Consider the following 27194-nt stretch of genomic DNA (forward strand, 5'->3'; position numbering starts at 1 on the left):
ATAAAGGTACATGCGTGCGTGTATGTGTTGTGTGTATATGTGTGGATGTGTATAGGTATGCATAAGTGGGAGTGCACGTGTGTAAACGAGTAGGCAAAAACGTGCATGTCGACGTTATGTACATGTATGGGTGCGCTTACATGTGCTCGTAGGTGCCCGTGTACGTCTAGCTGTGAACGTCCGCACGTCTACAGGGGTGTATGTCTACGTGCAGGCGTGTATGTGTGCGTAAGGGCTGTTCCGAAGGAGGGGAGGGGGCGTGCGCGGGTATAACGGCTGCGCCCGGCTGCCCAGAGCGGCCGCGGGGCCGCGCAGACCGTTGCGCCCAGCCCGCGCGCCCCTCCGCCAACGGCCGCACGTCTCCCTCGCACCAGGAAGCTCCACCCCTCCCCCACCCCACCCCACCCCACTCGGGATCGCCCCCCCGGAGGGGGGGGGAGGAGGAGGAGGAGGAGGAGGAGGAGGAGGAGGAGGAGGAGGAGGAGGAGGAGAAGAAGAAGAAGAAGAAGAAGAAGAAGAAGAAGAAGAAGAAGAAGAAGAAGAAGAACAGCCGCTGCGCATGCGCGACTCCGACCTCCACCCCACCCCCCCGCTGCCGCCGCGAGCTGGGCGCGCGCCACCACTCCGCTCCATAGGGCCGGAGCGTGCGCCCCGCCCCTTCGCTGCCCTCTTCCAACATGGCGGCCCTCGCCTCTCGCACCAGGCACGCACGCGCTGCCCTGCCTCCCTTCCGCCGGGTGCCCCGACTGAAAAAGGCAGGAGGAAGCCGGCTCGGAGACTCTATGGTTTCGCGCGGTGGGTAGCGTGCCGCAGCCGCCTCGTCTGCCCGCCCCTCCGCTCGCGTTGCACGCCGGGACACAGTGGGTCCTCCTCCCTTGTCCTCCCCCCCACCCCCCCCAACCCGCCGCGAGTCCTCCGAGCTTGCGCCGCGCCGATATCCGCGTTGCTCCCAAGATGGTGGCGCGGGGCTCGGGCTGAGAGCGAGCGAGTCAGCGAGAGAAGGCGCACCCCGCGGGCCCGGCCCGCCCTCCTGCCCCCCCTGCGCGCCACCAGCCTCACCAGGCCGCTCGCTTCTCCTTTCCCCTCCCCGCCGAGGCCGCGGTCCGGTCTCCTCCGCTCCGGGGGCCCCAACGGCTCCACCGGCAGCAGCAGCAGCGGCGGCGGCGCCTCCTCCTCCTCTTCGCCTGTGGCCCGGCCCCGAGCGCGGCGCGGCCCCCGCATGAACCCGGGCGGCAGCGTCGGCGGGAGTGACCGGGAGCAGCAGGCCGCGGCGCCCAGGTCGGTAGGCGCTGCGCAGCGTCCGGCCCGGGGGAAGGTGGGGGGGGGGGACGGGACAGCGCCCGCCTCGGCTCGCCTCGCCCCGGCCCGCCGGCGAGGGAGGCTGCCCCCGGCCGCGAGGGGGAGGGGGGCGGCGGGGAGGCGCGGGCGGCTGCCGTGGTGCCGTCCTTCCCTGCCTGCGAGGCACATGGGTACGGGCTGTCCCGTCCGTCCCCGGCAGCGGGAAGGCCGGGCGGGCGGGCGGGCGGCTCGGGGCTTCAGACCGTCCGCCCAGGGGAGCTGGGCTTGCTGCGCCCTGGTCTTCCTGGGAGACCTTGGGTGAACCCAGCCTGCCATTGCCTCCGTTTTCCGGCGTGGCGGAACGGAGCGGCGGCGCTGCCTGCTCTGCCGGGCTGCTGTGGGGATGGAGAGCTTTGGTGTCTCTGACATGGCCAGCTGTGCCAGTTGGGGAGGTAGAGGTTCGTGCGGTACTGCTGGGGTTCATAACGAACGGGCAGGGCTTGCTCAACAAAATAGACGTGCTCTCTTGCTCATACTACCTTTTATCCTGTGTGAAGAGTTGGATCTCCTAAGGTGTGAGCAAGCCACTTTGCTTATAGGTGGGATCTGTCGGTCCTGACGGTAGGACTCGTTGGACTTCGGTTTTTAGTGTATCTGCTCTATTTCTTCTAAAGGAAGTGCATGGGTTCTCAGTCCCTTTGTAAAGATGATGTGACATGGCTATTTGGAAGTTAATACTGCTTGGGAAACAAAATATGTTCCACGACTGTCCTTCAAGTGGCAAGAACATGTAATCTGTAAACTTGTAGTCATGTTTGCTGTCTTCCTAGAGTGTTCAAATGAATGGGAATGATTGTTATGTTTCTTCCTGTGTAAGAGCTGTCCTGAGTTCTGGTTTTGGGATGAAGCCTGTCTCATGTGTTACTTCTGAGATGCTCCCACTGTATCTGTAAGGAAACTGTTGTACCTCAGTAGGATTCGGTGTAAACCTGGGGTTCTGTGAGAATCAGCTTGTCAAACTAGCCTGGTACACAGCCTTTTGCATGTGTACCAAAAAGTTAGTTCTTCATTGAGAAATTATGCCTGATTGTAGCTTTGATTTCCTAAGAAAGTAGGACCTATGTGATTGTATTGCCAGCTTATCTAATAGTTTAACTGGTTTACCAGTTTGAAAGGGAGAAGTGTGAAAGATAAGATGGAGTTTCTAAAAGTTTCATGCAAATAGCATCCAGTTAACTGCTTCTCCCTTGGCAAGGAGTTTCTAACTATAGTGTTAAGACACCTTTAACTGGGTGGAAGAAGGGTGGAGGTGGTAAGGGATACCTCTTGGTAAGAATGAAAACTGCTGGAAGATGGGCTTTACAATTCTCACGGAATACTTATTGTGCTGATTAAGAAGATCTTGATCACATGTTTTGGGTGGTGTTAGAGTAGCTCAGTACTGTTGCATTAAATACTCTATGCCCTTTCATCTTGGAAACAAATAAAGGCACGTTTTTTCTTCTGAAAATACTGTTAAAGTTTAAAGAGTGCAATTATTGTGTTGACTTGAACATAGGAAGCATGCATTATCAAATTGCTGTGGATGTTTGATAGTTTTCCTCATGTAGTTTGCCTTTTAAAACAGATGCAGTTTGGCTGTTCCTAACAGTGCTTATGATACTGCTGTCCTCATAACAGCAATGGTCTGTCAAGTCAGTATAGACAAATCTTGGAAGAAAAACTGTAACACTATTTACATTCAAAGGACTGAAAAATACCTTTAATCAAAATCACTTAATTACATTATTACAGATATTCCATCTCTCTTTTGGAAACACATTCTATTCCACTCTTAGTGTTTACTGTTTAATTCCTATATGAAAGACACTGCATTAACAACTCTGTTTACTAGAGTTGTTTGATATTCTTCCTCACTGGAGTATCCTGAATGTCTCCCCAGTATTTGGAAATAAAAGCATCAAGTTCCCTTTCTAGATGGCAGAATAAATGGTTTGATTTGTTTGTTTTCTTTAGTGGTAATAATCGCATGTGTGTGTGCGTGTAAGAAGTTACTGAAGTAAAGGCAGGTTTGAAAAAGCAGAGGTGTGTTCTTTATCTTTTTCACAGCAGAGTTCCAAAGCCTGGATCTCAATCCAGGTGGTCTTAAGCACTCTAGCTAATTTCGTGATTTTGATTCTTTTTTTAATAGCGAACAAAATTTTTAGGCTTTTTTGTTTATTGCTGCCACTGCTTAAAGACAACATGTGAACGGTGATGCTATTCTGAATGAGAGTTTTTCTCGGTTTTAGAGAATTAATCATAGAAAATCTTTTAAAATTTGTGTATATTTGTTAAATACATCAGGAGATCTGCTCTGATTGCACAAGTCCCTGTTAAGCACCTTGAGGATATACCTGTTCCAATCATCTGATAAAAATAGAACCAGGTTGCCTTTGTTTTCATCTGACTTCATCTTTTTAGGAGAAAACCTGCTTCAAAAATATTTAATGACGTATGTGCTACTAGTACAATTATGCTTCTTTCGTTATAAATGCCTGCTTTCTTGCCATGTTCTTCATTAGTTCTTTATGAATTCGCAAGTTCTGCTTAACTAAATACATAATTAAGGGAAATATGTTTGAGTCAAGCTTTAATAGTCACAAACATATAAACATATTGAAGTGCAGAACATGTTTAAGCATGTAACATTTTGTATAAACAATAATTACTGTAATATATAATATGACACTTACAATGGAACAAATTTGGTGTTTTATATTTTTCTAAATATAAATGTTTCTAGTTTCTGTTGTGCAGGAAAGATTTTTTTTTTTTTCCCCCTTTGCTACTTTTGGTTTCAGTTTACTTAGTGAATGTCCAGAGAGTATTCAATTTTTTTTAAAAAGCAGGAAATCTTCCCCCCCAGCCCCGATCAGTTTATTCATACACTGGAAGGTGAGAATCACTAATTCTTAAAGACAGAAAATGAAATTGAGGAACAAGGGAACAGAATTCTTAAAGTACTTAGGCATGTATCTCATTGCAAAGTGTTGATCTTTGCTCTGGTCACTGTGGGCCGGGTCTTCATTTAGCTTTAGTTAATGAATTGTTATCGATTTTTAAAAACAGGAGGTATGTTTGACGCTTCCACATATTCTGGTAAATGTTTTTTCTGAACTATCCAGTGTATTAAGGTGTTTGTAAGCTATATAGAGAAACAGTATTTCAAGACTTTTTATCATTAATCAAATTCTGATTGGTACATGGAAGAAGCAGGGCAATAGTTTTGCTATGAAGGTCTATACCAGATAATTTTGAATATGGTATTTACCTTCTGAGGCGGGAGGGGAAAGGATGAGGTGGTTTCTTTTTTTTAAAAAAAAAAAAAAAAAAGCAGCTACAAGCTTTGCTTAAATACTTAGTTACTTAAATACTTACACAACTGTAATAAGCAAATCAAATGTTTGAAGTGACTTTTGTTCTTGTCACCTTAAATACTCTGACCTTAACTTTTTGCTGTGTTAACTTCCTGTATTCACAGACAGTGTCTGACAGCCTCACAAAGCAATGGATTGCCCATGAACCAAAGTTTGGAGGGTGCTGGTTCATATAATTAGTTACACGTTTAAATTATCTAGCTGGTTAGCAGAAAGTATGCAAATATAGTGTAAGATAATATTTAGTGGAAAAGCAACACTTCAGTAACCATACCAACTGGTGAGAAGACATTTCTTCAGGAAAATAACCTCAGAATAGAAATATAAAAAGATAGAATCAAATAATGTTTAGATCCTGCTTGGTAAAGTAACACATGACTAAATCAGACTTTAAATCACTCTTTTTGCATAGTTCCACCCTCTTGTGGCTTGGATTGACAGCATTTGTTGACAAAATAACTTGTCGATTGCAAAACTACATTATGAATTAAATATTGTTATAGTGTTCTGTCTTACAAATACTCTTCTCATGAATGAATCTCTTAAAGCATTAACTACTTCTTACTTTTAATAGGTTGAGCCTGCTTCCCTGTATTATGCAAACTGCTGAATGGAGGAAGGGGGTGGAAATCGGTCTTTTCCGATGCTCTTTCTGTTACCATCCTGCATGGTTTTTTACCCATGCCTTACAGGGTGGTGAAGAATTAGGAGAAGCTGCAGTTTTTCAGCTGAGAGGAACTAAATGGGTGGCTTCCCTTTGGAACCTCACTTCACTGTCTTAGGTAAGAGGGGTGACCTGCTTCTTTTGAAGCAACCTGCAGTTCCGTAGGACAGATGTATATGTATTTTAAGAGGAAATGCTACTCAGTGCAGCAGAGGATTAGACTTTCTTTGTAATCTGGTAGTTTGAAAGGGATATTCACTGTTGTACAGCTTTTAAAGACTTTTCATCAAAAAACATTGCTGTTTGTATCCAAATAACTGTAAAAATATGCTCCATATTCAGGTAGTTGATCTTTAAGAATCATGCTTATCTTGCGTTGTACATCAACAGTGGAACTGCACCAGAGGTGAATTGTGATAGTGACATTTTAGTACAAACTTGAACGGATGTACCACTTAGCTGCTTGGTGTGGAAGGTACTGCTTTCTTTCACGTTCTAGTCATTAGTATATCAAAGAAGATACTGGAATATTTGCATGACATAGCTTCACAAGCTATGGCCTAAGTAACTGTCTCAAAAACTAAAAAGCGCAGTGTATGAGTTTTAAACCTGGAGGAAATTCAGTGTTGGTGGGCCTTGCATCAGCCAATGGGGTCACAAACAGAAAATCTAGTATTTAGGTTTTATTGCTGTTGCACGTTTGCTGGAAACAATCAGTCCACGTGGTCTAGTCTTCATTCTGGTATCCTGTAAGGACTGCGACAAGACTCTTGCTGTCCTAACTGAGCGTGAGTACTAGGAGTAAAGCTACGTCTTGAGATTGTCTTCATAGGGGAGACCAAGATCTTGCACCCTTTGGAGGGACCCCCTTTTTGAACTTCCTGATACAGCCTCGATAATCATTACACCGATGAAATTGGTAAAAAGAGCAGGTAGAATGATGAACACCCCCTTTCCCCTACCTTTAGGAAGCTGTGTGCAGGGAGGCAGAAGAGCTCCTCTGTAGCATGTTGCAGGCTGCGCAGTGCTGAGAGATGCCAGACTTGTCCAGACAGTCAGGCTCTGGCATTACCTGTGTACTCCTGCTCTGGTATGCTCTGTGGGACCCATGCTGGAGCAGCTGCAGTTCTGCAGGCTCCAGGTGCCAGAGGTGGTAGTGTGGCTCTTAAAGGAGCTGCACTTCTAAAATGGGCTGCAGGTCAAACTACTTCAGAAAATGCTACCGTACTTCTGCGTGAATTCTTCTTTTGCCTTATGGTTAGTCGTGCATTTGAGCTGATTATTTTAATGCCTATATAATATTTTGATTTTACAGTCTAGTATTTTTTGTGCTCTTAAAAGGTATAGAAAATTTATACAAAGCAAGATAAATATTTAAAGATGTCTATCACTACTTCAAAATTTCCACTTCTAATATGGTGCTTTTGACCTTGTTATTTGTATAACCGTGTTCAGGATAATGACTACTCTCTATTGCATAGCAAATTGTAATGTGCAAAGTCTTGGTGGCAAATAGTATCATTTAATGTGTATATGTACCCTATCTTGTGATTAGGAAGTCCAAGGTGTTCTTGTGTACACTGCCATTAGTAGCAGCATCTGGATGCACACTTCAACTGTTTGAGCAAAATTTGCATATTGTAGATTATAGAAATACATGCTTAGCAGTCTACACACACTGCAAATTCCATCGAAGTTCTATGGGCACGGGAGTTCTTAAGAGCGCATCACTTTTCCAAAATACTAGTATTTCTTGGTTGTAAAGGTTGAGCTCTTTCCTTTGTAAGACCATGATAAATGCTCTGTTTGCATGGTTCTTCGGAATTGAATATCATATTGAGGGATGGATATTTGTGAATACTTAGCTTTTTATTTGACTAACGTGCTGTCATATTAAGAATGCCAGTCATGGAAAACAGACATGATTAGAGCCAAAATGATTCCTATTTTAACTTTTGTATTTTAAAATGATGTGAGAGGATCTAAAATCCTAAGCAAAATACCTACCACTTACTTTAATGCAACTCTCTCAAATTTTTCTTCTGCTTCTCTCTTACGATAGTTGATGAGGGACAGTGGGAACACCCTGGAAAAGTTCATCCAAACTCTTGATAGAGGTGACTTTGTAGTGTCTTTCATCAGGCAGGATGCAGAAGTTGCAAAGTATTTTTCATAATTTATGATTTTTGTTTAAATCTTTTCCAGCTCTGTACCCTACAGTTGCTTGGTTGATTCAGTAGCTTAGCTCTGTTAACATCATGCAGTGTGATATTCTTTGGAAGTCTTATATTTCTTATTGTAAATGTATGATATCAGAGTTGTAGGGTTTTTTTTTTAAGGCACTTCTTTTGGTTTTGGTCGTGTGAGAGATGAAGGTTTCTTTACGTTGACTGGAAGCAGTGGTGTTAGCCATGCCATTATGCAGATCTTCACATTTACATCATCATATTTTTTAAGCAGCTGTGGCTTAATGCTAATTAATTAAGATATTAAACATGAATGTTGAAATCAATTCTATTTCATGAAACTATTTTCATTCCTGTTAGACGAGTGCTGCGTATCCTGTAGTTCACTTTGTTGTTCGTGTAGCCTTTGCCCAAAACTCTCTGCAGACTTCTAAATTCCTGAGGGGCTGACACTTACATTGATGGTGGGAGTTGGTGGTATCAAAACTGGAAGTCCATATGCCTCAGTCTTGTGCTGTTAGTGCTGTTTGCTCTTCTGATGCTAGCTGTGAGTTCTTAAGCAAATTGCCGGACCCATCTCCTCCGCTGTGGTCTTGTTTCTGCTGTAAAGTATAATGGCAGGAGTTACTGTCTTAAACTGTGTAGCTTCAGGTTTGTTGGGGACCTCTGTTTTCTTTTCTCCCATTGCTGGGCAATAACTGTTGGGTCCCTAATAGGTGTGCTTGTGATACTTTTTGTATGTGTACTTTGTGCTCTTCTCGCTCTCCATGTGCGCTCAAAGCTGATGCTTTTCTTCCTCAGAAGAGAATGAGTGAATTTTGCGTAGCTCACGTTGGTCTGTGTGTGTGTGTAAGTATATGTACATGAATAAATATATACATATACTGGAGTTTAAGACAGAAGTCCTGTGCTATGAGATGCAAGCGTATTGGTCACGTTTGTCAGAATACTTTTTACTCGCGTTATCTTATGGATTATAGTACTTTTAATGCTGTTGCTGAACTACAGTATAAGGTAGATCTCCTGGATTTCTACTGTTGGTATGGAGTGGCAATACCACTTCCTTACTGGAGAATCGTCAGTTACGTTGTCTCTTGTTGTTTAGATGAATCTTCTTTTTTTTCTTCTTTTTCCTTCTGAATGATGCTAATGTTTTATTGACACAATTGTATAACACTATTTTATTAATCTTAATTATATATAAATCCACATAATAATTATAGTTGGTGAAATAGGAATCTTGTTTTATAGGACAGGTAGGCTGCACTTGTTTTTAGACATGAAAAATTATATCTGTGTATGAGCTGTTTGTGCCACAGAGCTTTACTGGCACAGCTGTATCAGTCCAGGGTCACTCTTTTTCATATCCCTGATACAGAACTGAGCCTTTGGTACTGCATAGGTTCTCTGTTGCTTAACATCTGTAAGACAAAGTTGAATGTGCTCTTAAGTAACCAGATCGGGATTTCCTTGGTAGGGTCTGTGCTGGAGATCACGCTAAATCAGCTACGTTGAATTCATTTGTTTTTAGTAGAGTTTATGAACCAAGAGACTATTTCATGTAGTGAAAAAATGCTATGCCAAAAGAATAACTTTTTTAAAAATATTAACTAGGTTTCTTTAGTTATATGCCTAATAAGTGACAGAGAGCCTATCAACTATTTTTCCATGTGCAAACCCTCATATCAGTTGTGCTTTTAGTTGTTTGTAAAAATATTTGGAGTGTGTTTCAGGCTCGAGTCACTTGTTAATTATGGCTCCTCTGAAAATGAACTTTTATAGACCTGCTTATCAAACTTAAAGTTTTGCACAGCAGGACAAAGATGTGGTTCTATTTGTTGCATCCTTTGAATGTTTTTATTATAAATACTGATGCCATTAAATAAAAAAGAGAGAGAGAAATTTTGCCAAAATATTTTAGAAGGAAGAAATGGATATTTATAATGAAGGGGCAGAAACTGGATGAATGGAATTATACAGCTATATTACATCACTAGAGAAGAAAGAACAACATTGTACTTATGGACTTTATACTTTTGTAGCGTCCCCAACACTTAGTATTTTATCTGTTTTGTTTGCAAGTATATGCTTCTAATTGAATGCAGCTAATGGAATCGCCATTTTAAATATATAATTTTGAGGTCACATGGATTTTGACTGTTATGGAGTATAGTACAAAAACTGAAATGCACTGTTTTGTATTACAGATACAAGAACTGTAGAAGCACATTTTAGAATCTTGAACGACAAACTTATGCAGCTGTGGAAAGATATGGTATGTTTTATGTTTTCACTAATATTGTGTGTATGTACAAATAATAATTAACAATTGTTTTTAAAAAAAGGAGGAAAAAAAAAAACGAGGGGGGAAGCTTGCATGTTCGTTTCTCCCATATTTTTCAACCATGATGTCTATTAACTGGTAGGCATAGTTCACCTGAAAGCTGAGTTATTTGATGTTCTTGGACAAAGTAAATATTGATGATGCAACATTGATGAATTCACTTTTAATTTGTTTTACAAACTCAGTATCATGCTGCTACCATTCATCTCTTTCTTTATGGATTGGCTAAAAATCAGCGCTGTTTCTGAGGAGACGGTTTCTTTGCTGCTGGACATGTTTATAGTCACGCTTGTACAGTTTGTAGGCATAATTTGCAAAATTAAGTTTAGAATTGCTTGAAAGCTTACACAAACATTACTGTACTCAAAAGTTGGAAACTGGAATCTTAGGAAATACAGAAATGTAATTTTCATTAGCAGTGTTAACATGAGCCCACAGCACATGGTATCTCTTTGTTTATGCTGTTAACTGTCCAGCCACCTTAAAGTATACGTTATAGCGAGGTTGGAACTTTAACTCTTAGTTATTTTACTTCCCATGTTCTAACTTTATCCTGAGACAGTCTAATGGAATTATCTGGTAGTACAGAAAAAGGTGCGCTGCTCCGTACTGTCTCTAAGTTATGTAAAGTTCTAAAACTTTATGAGATGGTCAGCTATGAAACTTTCTGAATTTCTCCACTCAAAAAAACTATTGTTCTTCAAGTTCAGATTTTCATTACTTAGTAAATAGGTCTGTTAATGCATGAATAATCAGTGATTAATTCAACAGCTAAATTATGTGTGTACTTTATTTTGTAACTACTTTAAATCAGAGACGAATTCAGTACTGCTGATGCAACTTTTATACCTGTGTTTGTGCATACGTTTTTCTTTTGAAGATACCTGACATAAGAACCTGTTTAAAGTTTTGAAACTTCAGCCTTGTAGAAGCGTTCCTGGGTGCCTTTTTCAAGTTTTGTTTCATAGAAAGCCATAGAGGGGAGCTAAAATAATACTCAGCTGCAACTTTAACTAGAGTGTATGCTAATTAAAAACTGTAAATCTTTTAAAAAGCCATAGTGTTACATCATCATAATCCAGATGTTCCTGAAATAATTTTATAGATTGGTCCTTTACTCTAGCAGGCATCTGGCAGGTAGTATATTCATTTTTGCACCCACAGCACCACTGGGACCACCCACCTGCTTCTTGCTCTCCAGTTTCAATACCGGTTGTGTGTATGATGGCTCTTCCTCAAACCTAAGCCTTTTGTTTTGTTTTTTTTTTTGGGGGGGGCCATTATTTCTGCTATCTGCTTTTTTTCCTGGATGTTTAGCTACTTGCCTATGTATGTATGTAGTTTTTCTAGCGGTATGTGCTTCCTAAACCAATGAACAGGAATCCTCTTCTAACTACCACAGTATGTGAGTAATGAATGCTAATGGAGTGGCAGAAAAGTTGAATATTATGGTACAGGATTACGTGAATACTTAGTCTTAATATGAACTATATATGAGGAAACATGCACGTGAACAGAGAGGTACTTTGCATGAAAGGCTACATGGACAGTGAGTGGGAAAAGAAAGTGAAGTAACCAAACATGAGAAAAAGAACAGATGGAAATAAAATTTAAATGTAAAAGCTGAAGTGAACCTGGATAGCTTTTCTCTTTGGAAAGTAACTTAACTTGATACCTACCCAGTACAAAGCAGAGCTACTAGAAGAAATTTAAATGGATTATTGGATCTCACCACCTGATATAAAGAAGAGCTTTCCAGTCATAACTGTATATTTGTTTGGTGGAAATCTGAAGTAGTAGGCATCACTGAGATGGAAACAAATTGTTCTGCTGCAAAAGATAAGGCAAGGAGATTGCGTGCGTGCACGTGCACGCTCTCATGCATTAAGTATAATTGAAGAAAGTTCAGCTGTGGTCTAGGTGAAGGATACAGGAACTAAAGATAATTCCAGGTCTTTACCTCTTTTTACTGCAGTAAATAAAGTATTTCTATGAACTTACTGAAACATCAAACCAAAACCAAATGTTGAAGGAAAAATGTAGCGTCTAGAGTTGTGAGGCCATTTGTAGAAAATGAGAATAACACATAAGCCTTTAGCTTTAGAAGAGAAATTGGGAGCAAACACTGGGCCTTATTTTGTTACTGTATAATTCATGGAGTTGTTAACCTTGAGGCAAAGCAAGTATAAAAATGCTATGGGAGGAAGACTGTATATAAATCTATAGTTGATATCCGTATATTGAAAGTTATTAAATGCACCAAATTCTACCTCTATTAAACTCAAAAGTTATATTTCTCACTAAAATGTAAATTCCAGAATGTCACCAGCCTTAATTTCAAGATAGCAATAGCAAATTCAGATCACCTCACCAGGTAACTTATGCATGTGTTAATTTTCCTCGCTATACTGCATGTTTGTGTTCTTAATCCAGTTTGAATTTGTCAGTCTTTAGTTTCCAGTTGTATGCTTTTAATATACTTTCTTTTAATTGGAGGAGCGTTTTAATGTGTTCTTCCTGTGCTGTGAAAGGACTTGGTTTCTTCCACTACCCATATGTTTTATCTTGATTGAGTTTGAACTCTTTCCATTATCTTACCACAAGGCACTTGCTCCAATCCTTATGCTATCTTCATGGCTCTTTGCTGCTGCTTCTGAAACACTTTTGAAGGATTTTGAGTAGTTGGAGAACGGGGCCCAAGTTTTGAACATGTCTCCATTGCCTTGTGCAGATGAACAAATACCGTTCCAGAAACCCTTCGGGAGTCGTGTTTGTCATTCTAGCTAGTAATACTGGGAATATGTTTATGTTTGCTTATCCTTTGTGACTGCCCTAAGTCACTTCTGATTACCCTGATTTCCAGGGTAGATCTGCATTCTTTGTTCTTCTAACTATACGGCTTCAGATTGTGTTTGTAATGTATTGTGCCTGAATGGGTTTGGCTTACCAAACAGTGACTTTTTTTTTTCCCCTATGGATGCCTTTATTTATTTTTTGCAGCTTCACTGGGACTTAAATCGTCAGGCTTTATTAGTGGCTGTTTATTTTACTTTGAGATCACTGATGATTTGACCTATTAGTTTTCTGAAGAAAACCTCTGGAATCTTATCATAGCTTTGCAGGGTTTCTGTGTTGGAAACAGCATGCAGGCAATAAAAGCAATTGATATATCACATCTTGTTTTTAAAAAAAATTACAGGTCTCAAGCATACCTATTAAAATTTCTTCTGTAACTCCCAGTTACAATTGAACTTAGAGTTTTGGTGAATATTCTGCAGTTTCCTGTAGGACACTTGATGGTTTCAATCCCAAGATTTACAAGGCCAGCTTTCCTACTAGTAGCAGTTCCTTTTTTGAAGGAGTGAGCTAGCTGGGTAGTTCGGACGGCACCTCTTACCGTACAGGTGGTGACTGTCCTTTCCATCATGCTACTTAAAGTAGTTCTGGAAATGTATTGAACTGGTGAAGGGTGGTTACCTCATCACTCTTGGGGCATCCACAGGGATTCTTCATAAAAGATACAAAAGCTATCTGAAGTGGTATCTTCTTGAGAGAGATGGCTATTTTTAATTAAGCAAGTCACATTTCAGCACCAAAAGATACAGGCATGGTAGTTTTTTGCCCCTTTTGCATTAGATCATCGGTCAGAAAGATTGTCTTAAAAGATTTGGATCAAAGATTACTTGGGTGGAAAATCTTAAGTTCTTAAAAATGCTCTCTCTTGGGGCATACATGCTTCCATCCGTCAATAAGAAGTCATAGCTTAATTTTAAAAATTGTCCCTCCACTCCAGAATTTTTCCGGACCTTGGATACTAAGTGTCAGCTGCAAGATAGCTGCACTGTCACCAAAAACGAACACCTATACGTCAAATAACATAGGGACAGTAATAGGCGTAAGAAATCCGTGTAACTGACAACTTACAGTCAAAATTGATTTGTAGCTGGATTTTTTTTTTGCCTTATATTTTGACTGCTGACAGATATGTACTGTGTTCTCCATGGTGTGACTTTGTATTCTGTACCTTGAAGTTGGAGGGCTTTTCTTGGCTCGTGTTTGGGTTTCCAGACTTCTAAGATTAAACAAAAGATCTCACTAGGCTACATAACAACTTGTTTTTGGCCCCTTTTGAAGCAACCGAACCTGATTTCTGACTGCCTGCTCTTTCACTGATTCATTATTTGTTTTCTGCCTCCTTTACAGTTGATAGGAGCATTCTTGCCAGAAAATCTCTACCTGTCACCTTGAAGAAATTACTATTGTCTTGGTTCGCTTCATAAACGTTATTTCTTCTGTTCCCCCTCAATGAGTGTTACTCCATGCCATTCAAGGTCCTTCAGATATATGGTTTGAAGACACAGTTCTTGTGTGTTGTCTTGCTAATAATAACGTGGGTTTTTGCAGTTCTGGTTGAATCTACGTCTTGTGAACAGTCACTAGGAAAATGTAGATATGTCTGTCCTGGAGTCTGCCCAGTCCCAAAGAGGCTCTAGCAGCTATCTCTGGTTTCTCAGACCCATTCTATGGGCACAAACTCTGTTTGATACCTTCAGCTGTTCTACATGTCCATAAAAGACTGAACTGTAAACCGTGCTAATCGTGAGAGTGGAGATCTGAGAAATCTATGTTTGAGCAACTCTGCTCCAAGACTTTTTTTTTTTTTTTCCCCCTTCCTCTCCTGGACCTGCTGTTTCAGGGTCCTGTCTTCCAGAAAGTAAGTTACAGTCAGGGATTTTGTAAAGTAACACCTCTGACAAAAAGGCAGCTGGTTCAGGTCAGTTCCCTATTCTTTTCAGTGCCCTTTTCCAGGATGTTAGTCTGTCTATCAGTCTAATTTCACTTTCCTGGTCAAGCAGTGTCCTTCGACTCTTGTACCAAAATTTTTTTTCTCCCTTGTTCAGATTCAGCAGTCAAAATGTCTTTCATTCAAACAGTAGTTTCCTAATAAGGGATCTTTGGCAGTCTCCTTCCCCGCTTACCCCTTGTTTTAACGTGGCGATCTCTTTCGGCACGCAGTATTCTTACCAGTAAAGGAATAAAGTTTTAGAAAAATGACTTTTCATCTGTGCTAGAGAAGCCCTGCCTATCTTGTTCTGTCCTACAGGACTTGCAACAAGGATAGGTGGGGAAGGTAGAATGAGAGGGATTGAAAAGGGAAAGTGATTCAATAACACATTTCTTGCTGCCAGAGCACCCATGCTGTTGGAATGAATGCACAAAGAAATTTTAGACCTCAATACAGTAAATCCCGTTTCAAGGTTTATTGTAACAGATCAAAAGTCATGCAGCTGCATGATTCAAAGCTCTGATCCACTATAAATTCAATCTATAGGTACAAATTTCATTACAAAATTTTGATGAATTGACTTCAACTTGGTAAGATTCACACTAGTTCAGATACTATCTTGTTTTCACGCAGCTGGTGTAAATTCCGTGCTGGGTGGTCTGTTAAATCTGACTAATACAGTTGGGTCTGTGTCAGGCTAGGGCATAAACTTGTCTTGGCAGTGACTGTGGAGCTGTCACCTCAAAGAATGTTCTTTAACATTCCAAAATCTGGTGGTTTTTGAATCCAGTACCAACACTTAGTGTATTTCTTCACTGTGGACAGTCGTCTTCGTGATTTCTTTCCTCACGCATGAAATAGCCTAAAGAAAACCATGCTTTACTAAGGATGCTGGCAGCCTGTTGTTCCAGCATGCTTCCATTTGAGTTGAAGACTGTTCTGGCTAACTTTTATTTATGGCCTGGATGATACAGGACACAATTTTGCTAGGGAATGACTGATTCAGTACACTCCGAAACACTACCTGTACTTACAGCAGTCAGAATGCAGGTTTCCCAACAGGTCAGTTTGGCATTAGGGATTACACCACTGCCCTTTTTGATCAGTGCACTAAAAGTTAGAGCTAGAAGAGACTTCTATTTTGAAAAGCATTTTTATAGAGGCATTTCATATCAGTTCTTCAGAAAACAGCAAGAAATAAAGTTCAACTTAAGAAAAGAAGGCACTGCCCCAGAATAGGCATCTGTCTACTACCATGTAAACCAGCAGCTTTAAAGAGACATTGTCATATCCTGAACTAAGGAATGCCATAAGTAGCATTTTAAGATTTTTTTTTACCTTAGATTTGCATCAACATCTTACTTGGTTTTTGCTATTTGCTTCTTTATACAGCTGACGGTCAATAAATGTAATTTTGAAGATCTTGACCTTGTCTGTCATTTGTTTGTTTTTTTTAATACAGATGAGTAATATTTCCCATTGGCTCTTATCCCTTGTACTGTGTTCCTAGCAGTGACTCAGTTAGACTTTGACACTTCACACCTGTAAAATGTAGTTACTAGGGAACTTCTGTTTTGATTCAAAGAGGTTTTCAGAAGCCTGCTTTCCTCTTTTCATTTCCTTAAATCAACTGCACCTGCGTCTGGATGGGCACTCAAATACTAAGGTTAAAATACTTAAATGACATTTTTCTTCCCTCAAGGAATGTACCTAATAAAACTAATAAGTGTTATTCCAAAACTAATACAAGTATCATTCCATTTTAGAGATGAGGAGTTCTTGTAGCAGGATGGCAAAATGTAGCAGAATGGCAAAAGTCAGTAGCTTTTCTAAAAAAAAAAAAAAAAAAAAAAAAAAAAAACCTTTGGCGAATTGTAGGCCCTGCTTATTGTTCAGTGATTTCTGATCTCTTGAGTCAATGGATACAAATTAGCATTCGGAATGCTTGATTGCTCATGAAACCTAAGGCCTTTCTGGAAGGACTCTTGCGACATATTGGACTGAAACACAACAGTTTGTTTGCTGGAATATTTAGAACTGTAGGAGGTGTTCACTTAATATTTACACCAGATCAGTGTGTCTGTGAGTGTTGCAGACAGCTGTGTGCTGGCCTTCTGTAGCTCATTAGCCTTTGTGCACCTTGGTCTATGAGGGTACTGCTACCTGACAACCTACTGATTGTAGGTTTTTGTCACTGTTTCATCCAAGCCACAGAAATAAATTTCTTAGTTATTGTACAGAGCTCTCTTTTCATTGCTACTAGCTGTTTAGAGAAGGGGGTTTTGTTTTGTTTTGTCTTTTTACTAAATACATTCTTAGTATTTCAATTTAATTAAAACTTTGTGTCAGCAGAAAGTGAATAATGCTGGTTTTGATCTGACTCCATCATAGGACTTTTTTTTTTTTTCTTTAAAGTCTTTCTCCAGTTCACATAGGAGCTTGGGTGGTAGAGAGAATGGGGTGATATTGAGGGTTATGTTTGCAAGTATTTTATCGATTAACTTTAGTTTAGAGTAGATAATAGCAGTAGGTGAGAGACTAACTGGTTCCTTTTCAGCCATGGAAGTAATCAGCTGGGGTGGTCCCAGGGCGCTCTGGGCACGAGTATTGCTGAGTGATCACTGGCTGCCACCTGCGTGACAAAGTAAAGGACCAACCCTTCAATTTATACCGGTGGAGCCAGATCACGGGAAACAATTGACAGGTAAAATATACTTTTGAAAATGTAAAGGAGAGGAGGAAGACTGTGATGTAAATGGAGCAAATATTCCAAAAGGTTGGCCAAAGCTAGCAAAGTTTGCTCCTGTGGAACTCTTACACATATTTAGTGTATTTAATCTCTAGGAGAGGCATCCAGCAGAGCTTAATGTGTGTGTTGCTCCCCCTCCAAACACAAAATCTCGTTAGGAACCATTACTAATTGAATTGTAACAGAAACAGTTTATCAAATCATATTAGATGTTAGAACTCATAGTTCATATTTATACATGTTTCCGAATCTTTGAATGGTCACTGTCTTAATGTCAGATGCTTTCCTCTGGTCCAAGAGACTTTTATTATTATTTTTTTTATTTTCTAGGAGAGACTGAAAGTAAGTTCAAATTCACCAGTTGTGCACCGTAGTGAGTTACGGTAGAAGTTGTAGAATGCTATTTGAGAATGAACAAACTTTTGTACAGTAAACCTTAATTTTGTGGATAAACTAATTCTTAGCATCAGTATTTTTTCCTCTGTGATGTTTTTATTTAGTGAACTGTTTTTATTCAGTGGAAATAATTTATAAGGACTTTTAACTAAATTATTTTTACTTATTTAGAGTTGTTAAGCTTGTGGTTAGCCCAGTGTGACACAGGACTGGTGTGACAACTTGTTTTTAATCCGTGACTCAAAATTGTGATCACCCTGATGTCACCGAATGGCCACAGCTTGTAAAAGGTAAGCATAAAGCGTGTTGTGTTAGTTCTGAGGTTATTTTTTTAGTATAATATTTAATGTTAAGAAGTACTTAATGTGTATGACTTGAAGTTAATTCTATGAATAGAATTAAGTTATGTTGTTTGGTTAAGATAAGTCTGCTGACAGAGTTGACTTACTGTTTACTTAGAGTGATTTCAAAGCTCACTTAGCTTTGCTCTGCTTGCTTTTTTAAAATTTGAGCACCCTGGCGCTCCATAGTATTCCTCTAAGAGCCAAGCCATCATTTAAGAGTCTCTGATGACTCTTACTGCAGTACTTAAAACTGTGTCTGAAATGTTTAACGTACTTATTTAAGCGATATGTTCTTTTTTTTTGTAAGTAATTTGTCCAGAAGGCTTGATGATGTTAAAATTTGTAGACTTGCAAACCTTTACTTTTCTCTCCTAGGGAGTTACAGTGGAGGTAAAAGGAGTGGCTTGCAGAATGGAGAAGTTGCTTCCTGTGTTGTTGGAAGTGAGCCACCATTTGAATTTGCTAGCTCATACTGCAGTATTCAGATTAGCTGGTGTCTCGTGATCAGTTTCTACAATCTAAATCAAAGCTGAAATTTGTAAGAGCATTTGCTCTGCAATTTTCTCTGAACAGAACTCTTGTTTGAAATTTTAAGCATGATGAAAGAATGTCTAGACATACTATGTAATTATTTTTCGGTACTATTGCCTGCTTAGAGGAACAACAAGATATCTTGTTTGTAAACAGTTGGATATTAAAGAATAAATAGCTTTTCAACAAGCAGATACAATTCTTATAAGTAGATTCATCTTCCACGGTGTTTTAATGAGTATTGGAAGCCTATTTTACTTGCTGCTTACATCATCATTTGAAACCTTTTAAAACACAGTTAATAAGTGGATTCATATTTCTGTGGATCATATTTATAGTGGATTTGCTCATGCTATAGAAAACAATACACTGAAGGAATCTGAGCCCTTGTTTTGTACATCCACTTATGTAGGAGGTCCAAACCTGTTTTGACACAGCTAGGTTTTCTTTTTTCTGAACTTCTCTGAAAATGTAAGATCTTCTCATTGTCTTTCTTGGTTGTCTTGAAGAAGAAATTTTTCTGCAGCATAGCATGTACTGAACTTCATTGTTTATTCAAGCCTAGATAAAACATACCTAAACCTCAGGGACAGAAAAAGATCTTGGGTATACTAATAGTTACGTAGCCATATCTGTCCTGCAAATTATCAGAAACTCTTTTTTGCATGATAAAAGAGCAGACTGGCATCTAAACTTAATTCTGTTGTTTTTCATATTGCTATGTTTTTAAAGGCTCCAAGTGACTAATACTCTTCACTTTTTTTAATCACCACTACTATTCCAATGGTATTTTTGTAGCAACTTAAAGTGCTACTTTTACCTAGAGTTTCATTGTGTTGCGTTTTCTTTGAACAAAACAAAACAGATAGTGACTGCCTTAGACCCTGAAAGCTGGTTCTGTGCTATTTTTTAATTCATGGAGGTGAGCAGAGAAGCTAACCAGTATGAATATAAACACTCTTCTTTCTACCACTCCTTGGGTTGTATGGTTTCTAGCACTTACATGCTTGGACAAATACTTAGGAAAAGAACCTCACTTTTTTTCTAATTATTTAGTGACTTGCTTCAGTCACTGGAGCTGAAGGGAAGAGAGGTTTGATTTGTTTTGGTGTTGATCTTTTTGCAACAATTTCATTACTCCAGTTTCATTACTCCTGAACTTTGAGTAAGGGAAATATCATTTGGAGAGGTTAAATAGAGACCAAATTTTAAAATTGGGCGGCTTTCTAGGTTTGGGTTGGGTTTTTTTTTTTTTTTTTCCAGGTAGTGGGTTCTCACATTTTAAGCATCAGTATAAATTTAGTTGGATAGTAAATTCAGAACTTTGTCTCTAGCAAAAGTTGAATTCTGTATTTTGGAGAAATACAAACACATAACTTCCTGTGTTCTGCATCATCCGTCATTGCATAGTATCCAGTTAGCCTAGGAATTTTGAGTTGTCTGCCAGAAATGTCTTTTAGGCTTTGGGTCAGTTGACATAATGCAAACAGTTTGGTAAAACAGAGAAAATTGCTGAGATCTGGTATGCCAGTAGAGGAACTGAGATTTTAAGTAGAGAATTTTGAGAACATGTAATGAGAGAATTTGAATCAACGCAATGAAACAGGAATAGAAGCAATATTTCAGGATATAGATGGAAACTTTCCAATAACATTAGAATAGTATAGGTAGATATTTAGTAAATCTATAGAAACTATATAGAAATTACTGTAAACAAAGACTTCCCTGGTAAAGCTATGGCAAAGCCTGCTTAATTATGCTAACCACAGTCCTCTAACAAACTCAGATGAAACCTGCAGAGTGAGTTCTCTTTGCAGATATTAGCTCATTTCTGTTTGAGAAAACTCTTGTCATGAAAGGCATTTTTGTTCCTGTAAGCCACAGAGTTTTACTGTTATGGCTATGCTGTATTTCCACTCCTCAAACAATTAATATCCAGCATAGCAGTTCTGGAGAACTGTGTCAAAGTCGAAGTTGCATAAGGTTCTTTATGGTGTGGTTTCAAGGCAGTTTAAGGTTATTGAAGTCAAAACTGCTGCACTTCTGCTGTCCCGTCTCTTGATTCTGGACTCTGATCTGGCTAAAAACTCCCTGGGTGCAGGAGGAAGTCCAGAGGAGAGGAAAAAAATTAATCTATCCAAAAAATAAATGTTAACTCCCTGAACCAGTGCCACACAGGAAAGATGGCAGGGATAAGGAGGAGCTGAACAATTATAATTTAGCCTGGTTAAGTTAATATGGAACTTCATCCTCTAAATTACTTTCTAAATTAAAACAAAAGGAGTAAGCAAACTGCATACAGCTGCTGCTCAGAAATACCAGGCAATTAATACCTAATTCTGAATACTAGGGACTGACCTGTTGACTGGAATAAAGGAACAGAAAACTGTAATTCTTCTGCTTTCTCCCATTAACTGCTCTGTGAGATTATTCTATGTCCATAAATTAGAGTAATGGAAGAAATACCTGGAATCTGTTTTGAGATTCTGTTGAGATCTCTTTCTGAGCTCCTTCTTCATAGAGTCCAACTGTGCAAAAGGACTCTGTTTTTAACAGTTGATCGCTGATAACTTGAGCATACCTTGTAATTACAGAAATAGTTATAAATAATTAGCCCAGAACAGGTGCACTGTCCAACCTAAATATAGAAGTACTGATCAGAAATCTCCTGATATGGCCCTTGTCGTGTAAGCTGTGGAAAAATGCTGTCCTTATTAGAGTAATTGGCTTAATCCTATTCTCAGTTTTTTTTGTTGAAAATGCGTTTTATAAGAGTTTTGTCAAACAAGTTAAATGTGTAAATGCATGAAAGCTAATGCTTTTAGTGGCAATATAAATAAATGTATTATCACTTTCCAGTTTTCTTAACTCTTCGTATTTTAATGACTTAACCTTAAGCATTTTTTGTTATTTTATATCTATATTTGCAGATCACCAGGAGAACCTCACTCTGAAAACATTGAAACAAGCCGAATGTAAGTAAATGAATGATGAGTTTGGTATATCTTCTTTAAAAATATTCTGAACAGATGGGACAATTACTCTTGCACCTGGCAGTGGGGAGACAAACACCAAACTAAAGAAGAACTGTGAAATAGCTTGTGGAATTTCCTTAGAAAACTTTAAATCAGTATTTTGCTATGGAACTATAGAAAAAAGTAATTTTAAGCCTCTGTGCAGAAACAGTTATTCTGAGCAATAATTTAGAGGGTTAATTTTGGGGGTGTTTTTTGTTGTGGTTTTTTGTTTTCTTGTTTGTTTTTTTGTTTGTTTTTGTTTTTTTTTTTTTAGGGAAAGTTCAGAGGTTTAACTTAATGTGAACCAGTAGATGGTAGCATAATACAGTGTCTGAAATCTACAGGCCTATATTCAGACCTGACAAAAGGAATGGAATTCTACCTGCTGTTCACTTAGAGCTTGCATGGGCTTGAAGGCAATTCAGTACTAAGGTGCAATACCTGCTAGTTCTATCATGGCAGATGAATTGCTGAACTAAGGGAAAAAAAAGCCTGACTTGATTTGGCAAATCCATGTATTAGATAGTTTTCTGTATCTAGAAATATCTTCCTTTCAGTAAGCAATATTCATCTAGCTTCTTGCTAGCAGTTCTGAACTTTGAGATCTTCATCAGCCTACAAGTCAAGGTTAACTTGAAGCAAAATTGTGTTAGGTAAAATGTTTGTTCCCATTTCAAATTGAAAAGGATTTGGGGAGAATAAGGGGGCTGGACTGTTTTTTTTTTTTTTTTTTTTAAAGTTAGTTGGAGGGTGTGTTTTTTTTTTTTTTTTCCTTCCATGAGTTAGCAAACACTTTTTTTCTAACTTTTGAAACCATCCTCTCCTGGAATTCAAATAGAGAAACCACAAACGTTGCTATGCTGGCTTAGAAGAGAAGTTCCAAAATAATACAGGGAATATAGCCCAGTGGTTTAGGGTACTATGCTAGGCTGCAGAATATCTAGGTTCATTTATCTTCCACCACAAACCTCTTCTGTGACCTTAAACAAATTAGTCCTCTCTTCCCCACCCTTCCTGAAGTGGTCTAGTGTTTTACACGTCGTGAGCTGGATTCCGTTTTTAGGGTGTTATGCAGGCTAGGGACATGGTGTGAAGTGCTCAAGGACTTCTTTGCTGTAGCTGTCCACCTCGGAGGGACAAAGCTGAGGTGAGCCCCTCCTCATTGGACTGCATACCTATCCTTAAAAGTAAAAAGGAAACAAGGAGCACTTGCCCCATCTGCTTTTGGGTGTTCACTGCAGCTAAGTCTCCTCTTGCACTAAAAGGAGCAGTTCCTTTGGGAGGAGAATTTGCTCTCTCTGTCCTCTCCTGTATGTTAACAGTAATGCTGTCCAGCTGCTGGGAGGTAGTGTTCTACTCCATAAATATAAACCTGAAAGAAATGAAAATCTTTAGTAGCAAGCTTTTGCAGATGCAAGATTTTTTTCTTTTTTCTTTTTTTTTTTGTGTAGAATGGTCGTCAGAATTGTTCTCATTATGTAGACTCCTGTTGTTTTTTTAAAGTAGATGCCAGCCAGTCAAGCTATAGGGATTCACATACATATTTGAGTAGCAATTATATAGTACCTATGCATACTATAATGGGAGAGCCAGAGTGTTTAGTACTGTATCATAGTGTGATATGTGCATCACTAATTGCAGAAAACTTCTGCAATCCTGCTACATAGTTACTCTTTACCACATAAGATGGGATTACATGCTTGGTAACAGTTTAACCTACAAACCTACTGTGTACCTAAAATAACTATGCTGTTTAGATGCCAGTAGTGCATTAGTAAATGCAGGGACTTATGCAAGTTCTTGTTAATTGCACAATAAATGTTTAAGTTGTTTTGACTGGCTTTGGCAGGCTAATGTCTGATTCTTCGTGTTTTGCTTTGCAGAGCTCTGTATTAGGAGCATTGTTGCATATGTTTCACATGTATCACTTAAAAGAAAAAAAAATAGTGACTCTTTCAGCCTCTGCAGCAAATTATTCCATGGGTAAAAGTCTTATTTATCCAAAACTCTTCAAATTCTAGCTTTATGCCTGATGAGCGTCTTGGTGTTAAGATCATTTTTATTTTAGTGTTCGTTCATGTCTTTGATTATTTTTTTTTCAATATTCGCGCCTTCATCTGTCTGCTCCTATTGCAAGTCTGCAATAATTTCCAGCTTTGATTAGTGTAACTTTCTTTAAAACTGTTTAGAACTAAATTGCAGTTTTTTATTGCTTACTTTAACAATAACTTGACTCTTCTTATCAATTAATGCATCTCCCCTCTGTTGCATGTTGCCACATATCAAGGCCAGGATGCTGATATTCTGATAGGATGCAGGTTTTCTGTGAATTCAGCCTTTCTTCTTTGTTTTTGAGGATGGGATGCTTTTCAGCTTTGACATTTCTGGTCTTTTTAAGTTTTTTAAACCCTTGTCTAAAGTGCTAGTACAGTTATATTTGATACATAGTCATCTCACACTGGAGTAGGTTCAGTGTTTGCTTTATTGCCCTTGAAAGATGGCAAAGTTCTCCAGCAGCTTCCAAATAATATGCCAGAAAAACAAATTATGGCCATTGCAAATACATTCAGTGACTGTATAGGTGGTAGTGATTCATCATACCTACTTTCAGATGCCACCTTGGTGCTTCCTGGACATAGGACACCTTAAACTATTTTCTTCATAGCCAGAAACATGAGCGTAGCCTTGAACGTGAGCCAGCTATGCACCATTGTGGCAAAGAAGGCCAACCAGATCCTGGGCTGCATTAGGAAGGGTGTTGCCAGCAGGTCAAGGGAGGTGATCTTTCCCCTCTACTCAGCCCTGGTGAGGCCACATATGGAGTGCTGGGCCAGGTCTGGACTCCCCAGTCCAAGACAGACATGGACATACTGGAGTGAGTGCAGCAAAGGGCCACAGAGACGGTTAAGGAACTGGAGCATGTCTCATAGGAGGAGAGGCTGAGAGAGCTGGGACTACTCAGCCTGGAGAAGAGAAGGCTCAGGGGATCTCATCAAGGCACGTAAATATCTGATGGGAAGGTGCTAAGAAGATAGGGCCAGACTCTTTTCAGCAGTGCCCAGTGACAAGACGAGAAGCAATGGGCACAAACAGAAACACAGGAAATGCCACTTGAACACAAGGAAACATTTCACTACTGTGAGGGTGCTTGAAGACTGGAACGTGTTGCCCAGAGAGGTTTTGGAGCTTCGTCCTTGGAGATATTCAAAAGCTGCCCAGGACTGTGTCCAGACAACTTGCTCTGAGTGACCTTGCTTGAGCAGGGGAATTGGAGCACATGATCTCCAGAGGTCCCTTTCAGCCCCAACTATTCTGTGATTCTTCCAAATGGTGCATCTTGCAATGCCTCATTTAGCCAGGCAATGATTCTCTTGAGGACTTTTCATTAGTTAGTAAGAGTATGTGTCTTTTCTATTCCACTCCAGAATTATTAGTGTCTTAAATTTGGCAACTACTTTGATTACTCTTCCAGTGCCTGTTTTATCTTTGCTTCCAAGAGCAAAAGTGTAGTAAGATGAGGTGAGCTATTTCTGTAACAATTTGAAAGAACAGGAATTCAAGATTTTGCTGTGAAGTTTTTGTGGGGAAAAAGATATATTTTTGCCTTTTTTTAATATAAAATGCAACCGAAGCAACTGTTTTACAGACCTTGGCTCCTGGAGTTTGGAGAATACTGTAATTTTACCAGCTAAACCCAAATAAACAGCTTAATATGTGAACAGTTCTCTCTGAAACTGTTCAATTCACAGATACTAGACTGTTCTTAGACTGGAAACTAGGGTGCTTACATCTTCTGACCCCATGCTATTTACGCTCAGTTTCTGTGTAACCGTGGTCGTGCTTCTAGGACAGTGTCATAAGGGATGAAGGCATAGCAGAAGAACGTAACCATGGAAACCTGACTTCTAAAAAAAAGTCTGGAGTCGGCATTTAGATTTCTTTTCTGCAAGTCTTTCTTACATGTTGCAATGGTCAGTCCTCTTAATATATCAACGTATTTTTTTTTCTCTTAAATAGTGTCTCCTTTATAATGCTTTCTACTGGAACACTCTGGTGATCCAGAAGTAGAGTATCAGAGTCCATGTTTCCAAGATACTATTGTGACATCGTTAAAGATACCACTGCAATGATGTATCCAGTCTTCTATCTTTGGTAGAGCTGCTGATCAGAATGCAGTGTATAAATGTTTGTGCTTGACAAATTTAAGCTTGTTCAGTACATGGAGTTTAATTTGTGTAATTGTTCTTGCTTGAATGTTAGAACTTGTTTTAACTTAGGGAAAAAACATGGAAGGTAGTGTGCAATATGTATTTTACATAATACTTGATTAAAATATCGTAGTTTTTGTCCTGGCTACGTGACCGTCAGACTGAATGGTTCCAGCAAGTTTGTGAAGTTACTGGGAAAGTGTTGTTCCATTTATTTCCAATAAGACAAAGTTGTTATAGCATTATTGTGGCCTCACAGCTGGTAACAGAGTATTACAGGTTAGGACTTCTACAAATTTTGTTTTAAAATTACTAAGTAAGAACTGTTGAATATATTGTGCTGTTTCTTACCAATTAGATATAATTATTCTTTGGAAGTTTAACAGTGAACTGAGGGTTTTTTCTTAAAAATATTAACATTAACAAATGCATTCAAACTGAATAAGAAATTGTAAGTTTATAATTAGTCCTAAGCTTATTACTAAGTTTATTCCAGCAGTAATTCAAGTTACTTTTTCCTTGTAGTTTAAAAATAAATTTATTTATTAAGGCTTTATTTTTCTCCCTGCCTTTTCAGTTGACACTGATTCTATGAACTTGAGTATAGCCTTTTAAAACATGGTACAGTATTGTAACATGCCTATGTTCCTTACTATTTATATTTGTGGACTGCTTACGGTAACTGTTTAATAACTTGAGTTTCCCCAAAACTAGTTATTTAATGCCTTCAGATCTCTAATATCATGCAAAAAAAAAGGGGAGAGGGGAGGAGGGACTTTCTCCTGAAATTGCTTGGTTTGAAATCAGTATGTTGTTCATCTCAATTTATTGCATACCTGATTGCTGGAGGCATTATACAGGTAACAGGGCACTGCACGTTTCTTGCAAAGGACAAACAAGAAGTGTAATATGATACTAGTTGGTCCGTGGAGCAGTGTTTGCTCCATAAAGTCTTAACTCTAGCAGCAGGAAGAGGAAAGGGCAATAATAAAGAGTCCATGTCCCAGATAGGACTGTACCAAGGTAACTTAGTCTGTGGGACAAGATTGAGATATGCGCTGACCAAGTTCTTGACCCTCATCTCTCTAGCTGTCTGTCTGTGTTGCTACATAAAGCTGGGGCAGCTCTTCTGTTGACTGTTTGCAGGTGGCCCTTCTCGCGGAACTGCCATATCTACCTTTCTCGGTGTATAACGTTCCCAAGGGCAGAGGAGCCCTAAAATATGCAGGGAGTGGGGAGGTCCCTTGGGTGAAGCCGCTACAGTCCCACAGG

General features: G+C 39.5%; 1 protein-coding gene across 10 annotated transcripts in view; it reads left to right on the forward strand.

Moving 5' to 3' along the window:
• The first annotated feature begins 295 nt into the window (after positions 1-295).
• UBE3A (ubiquitin protein ligase E3A) overlaps positions 296-27194 on the forward strand; it is a 55781-nt gene continuing 28882 nt past the window's right edge. Inside the window, exons 1-6 of one of the 10 annotated variants that reach the window (XM_068923373.1) lie at positions 750-795; positions 5272-5479; positions 9755-9822; positions 17235-17381; positions 17994-18112; positions 21628-21672. In XM_068923373.1, the coding sequence (XP_068779474.1) occupies positions 18093-18112; positions 21628-21672 (65 nt within the window). In that variant the 5' untranslated portion in view covers positions 750-795; positions 5272-5479; positions 9755-9822; positions 17235-17381; positions 17994-18092. Of the gene's footprint in view, positions 1279-5271; positions 5480-9754; positions 9823-17234; positions 17382-17993; positions 18113-18541; positions 18608-21627; positions 21673-27194 lie in introns of all 10 variants that reach the window. The other 9 variants (XM_068923414.1, XM_068923366.1, XM_068923421.1 and 6 more) reach the window with 9 other exon arrangements.

Source organism: Struthio camelus, chromosome 1 (assembly GCF_040807025.1).
Source record: "Struthio camelus isolate bStrCam1 chromosome 1, bStrCam1.hap1, whole genome shotgun sequence".
In the NCBI taxonomy this organism is placed as follows: Eukaryota; Metazoa; Chordata; class Aves; order Struthioniformes; family Struthionidae; genus Struthio; species Struthio camelus.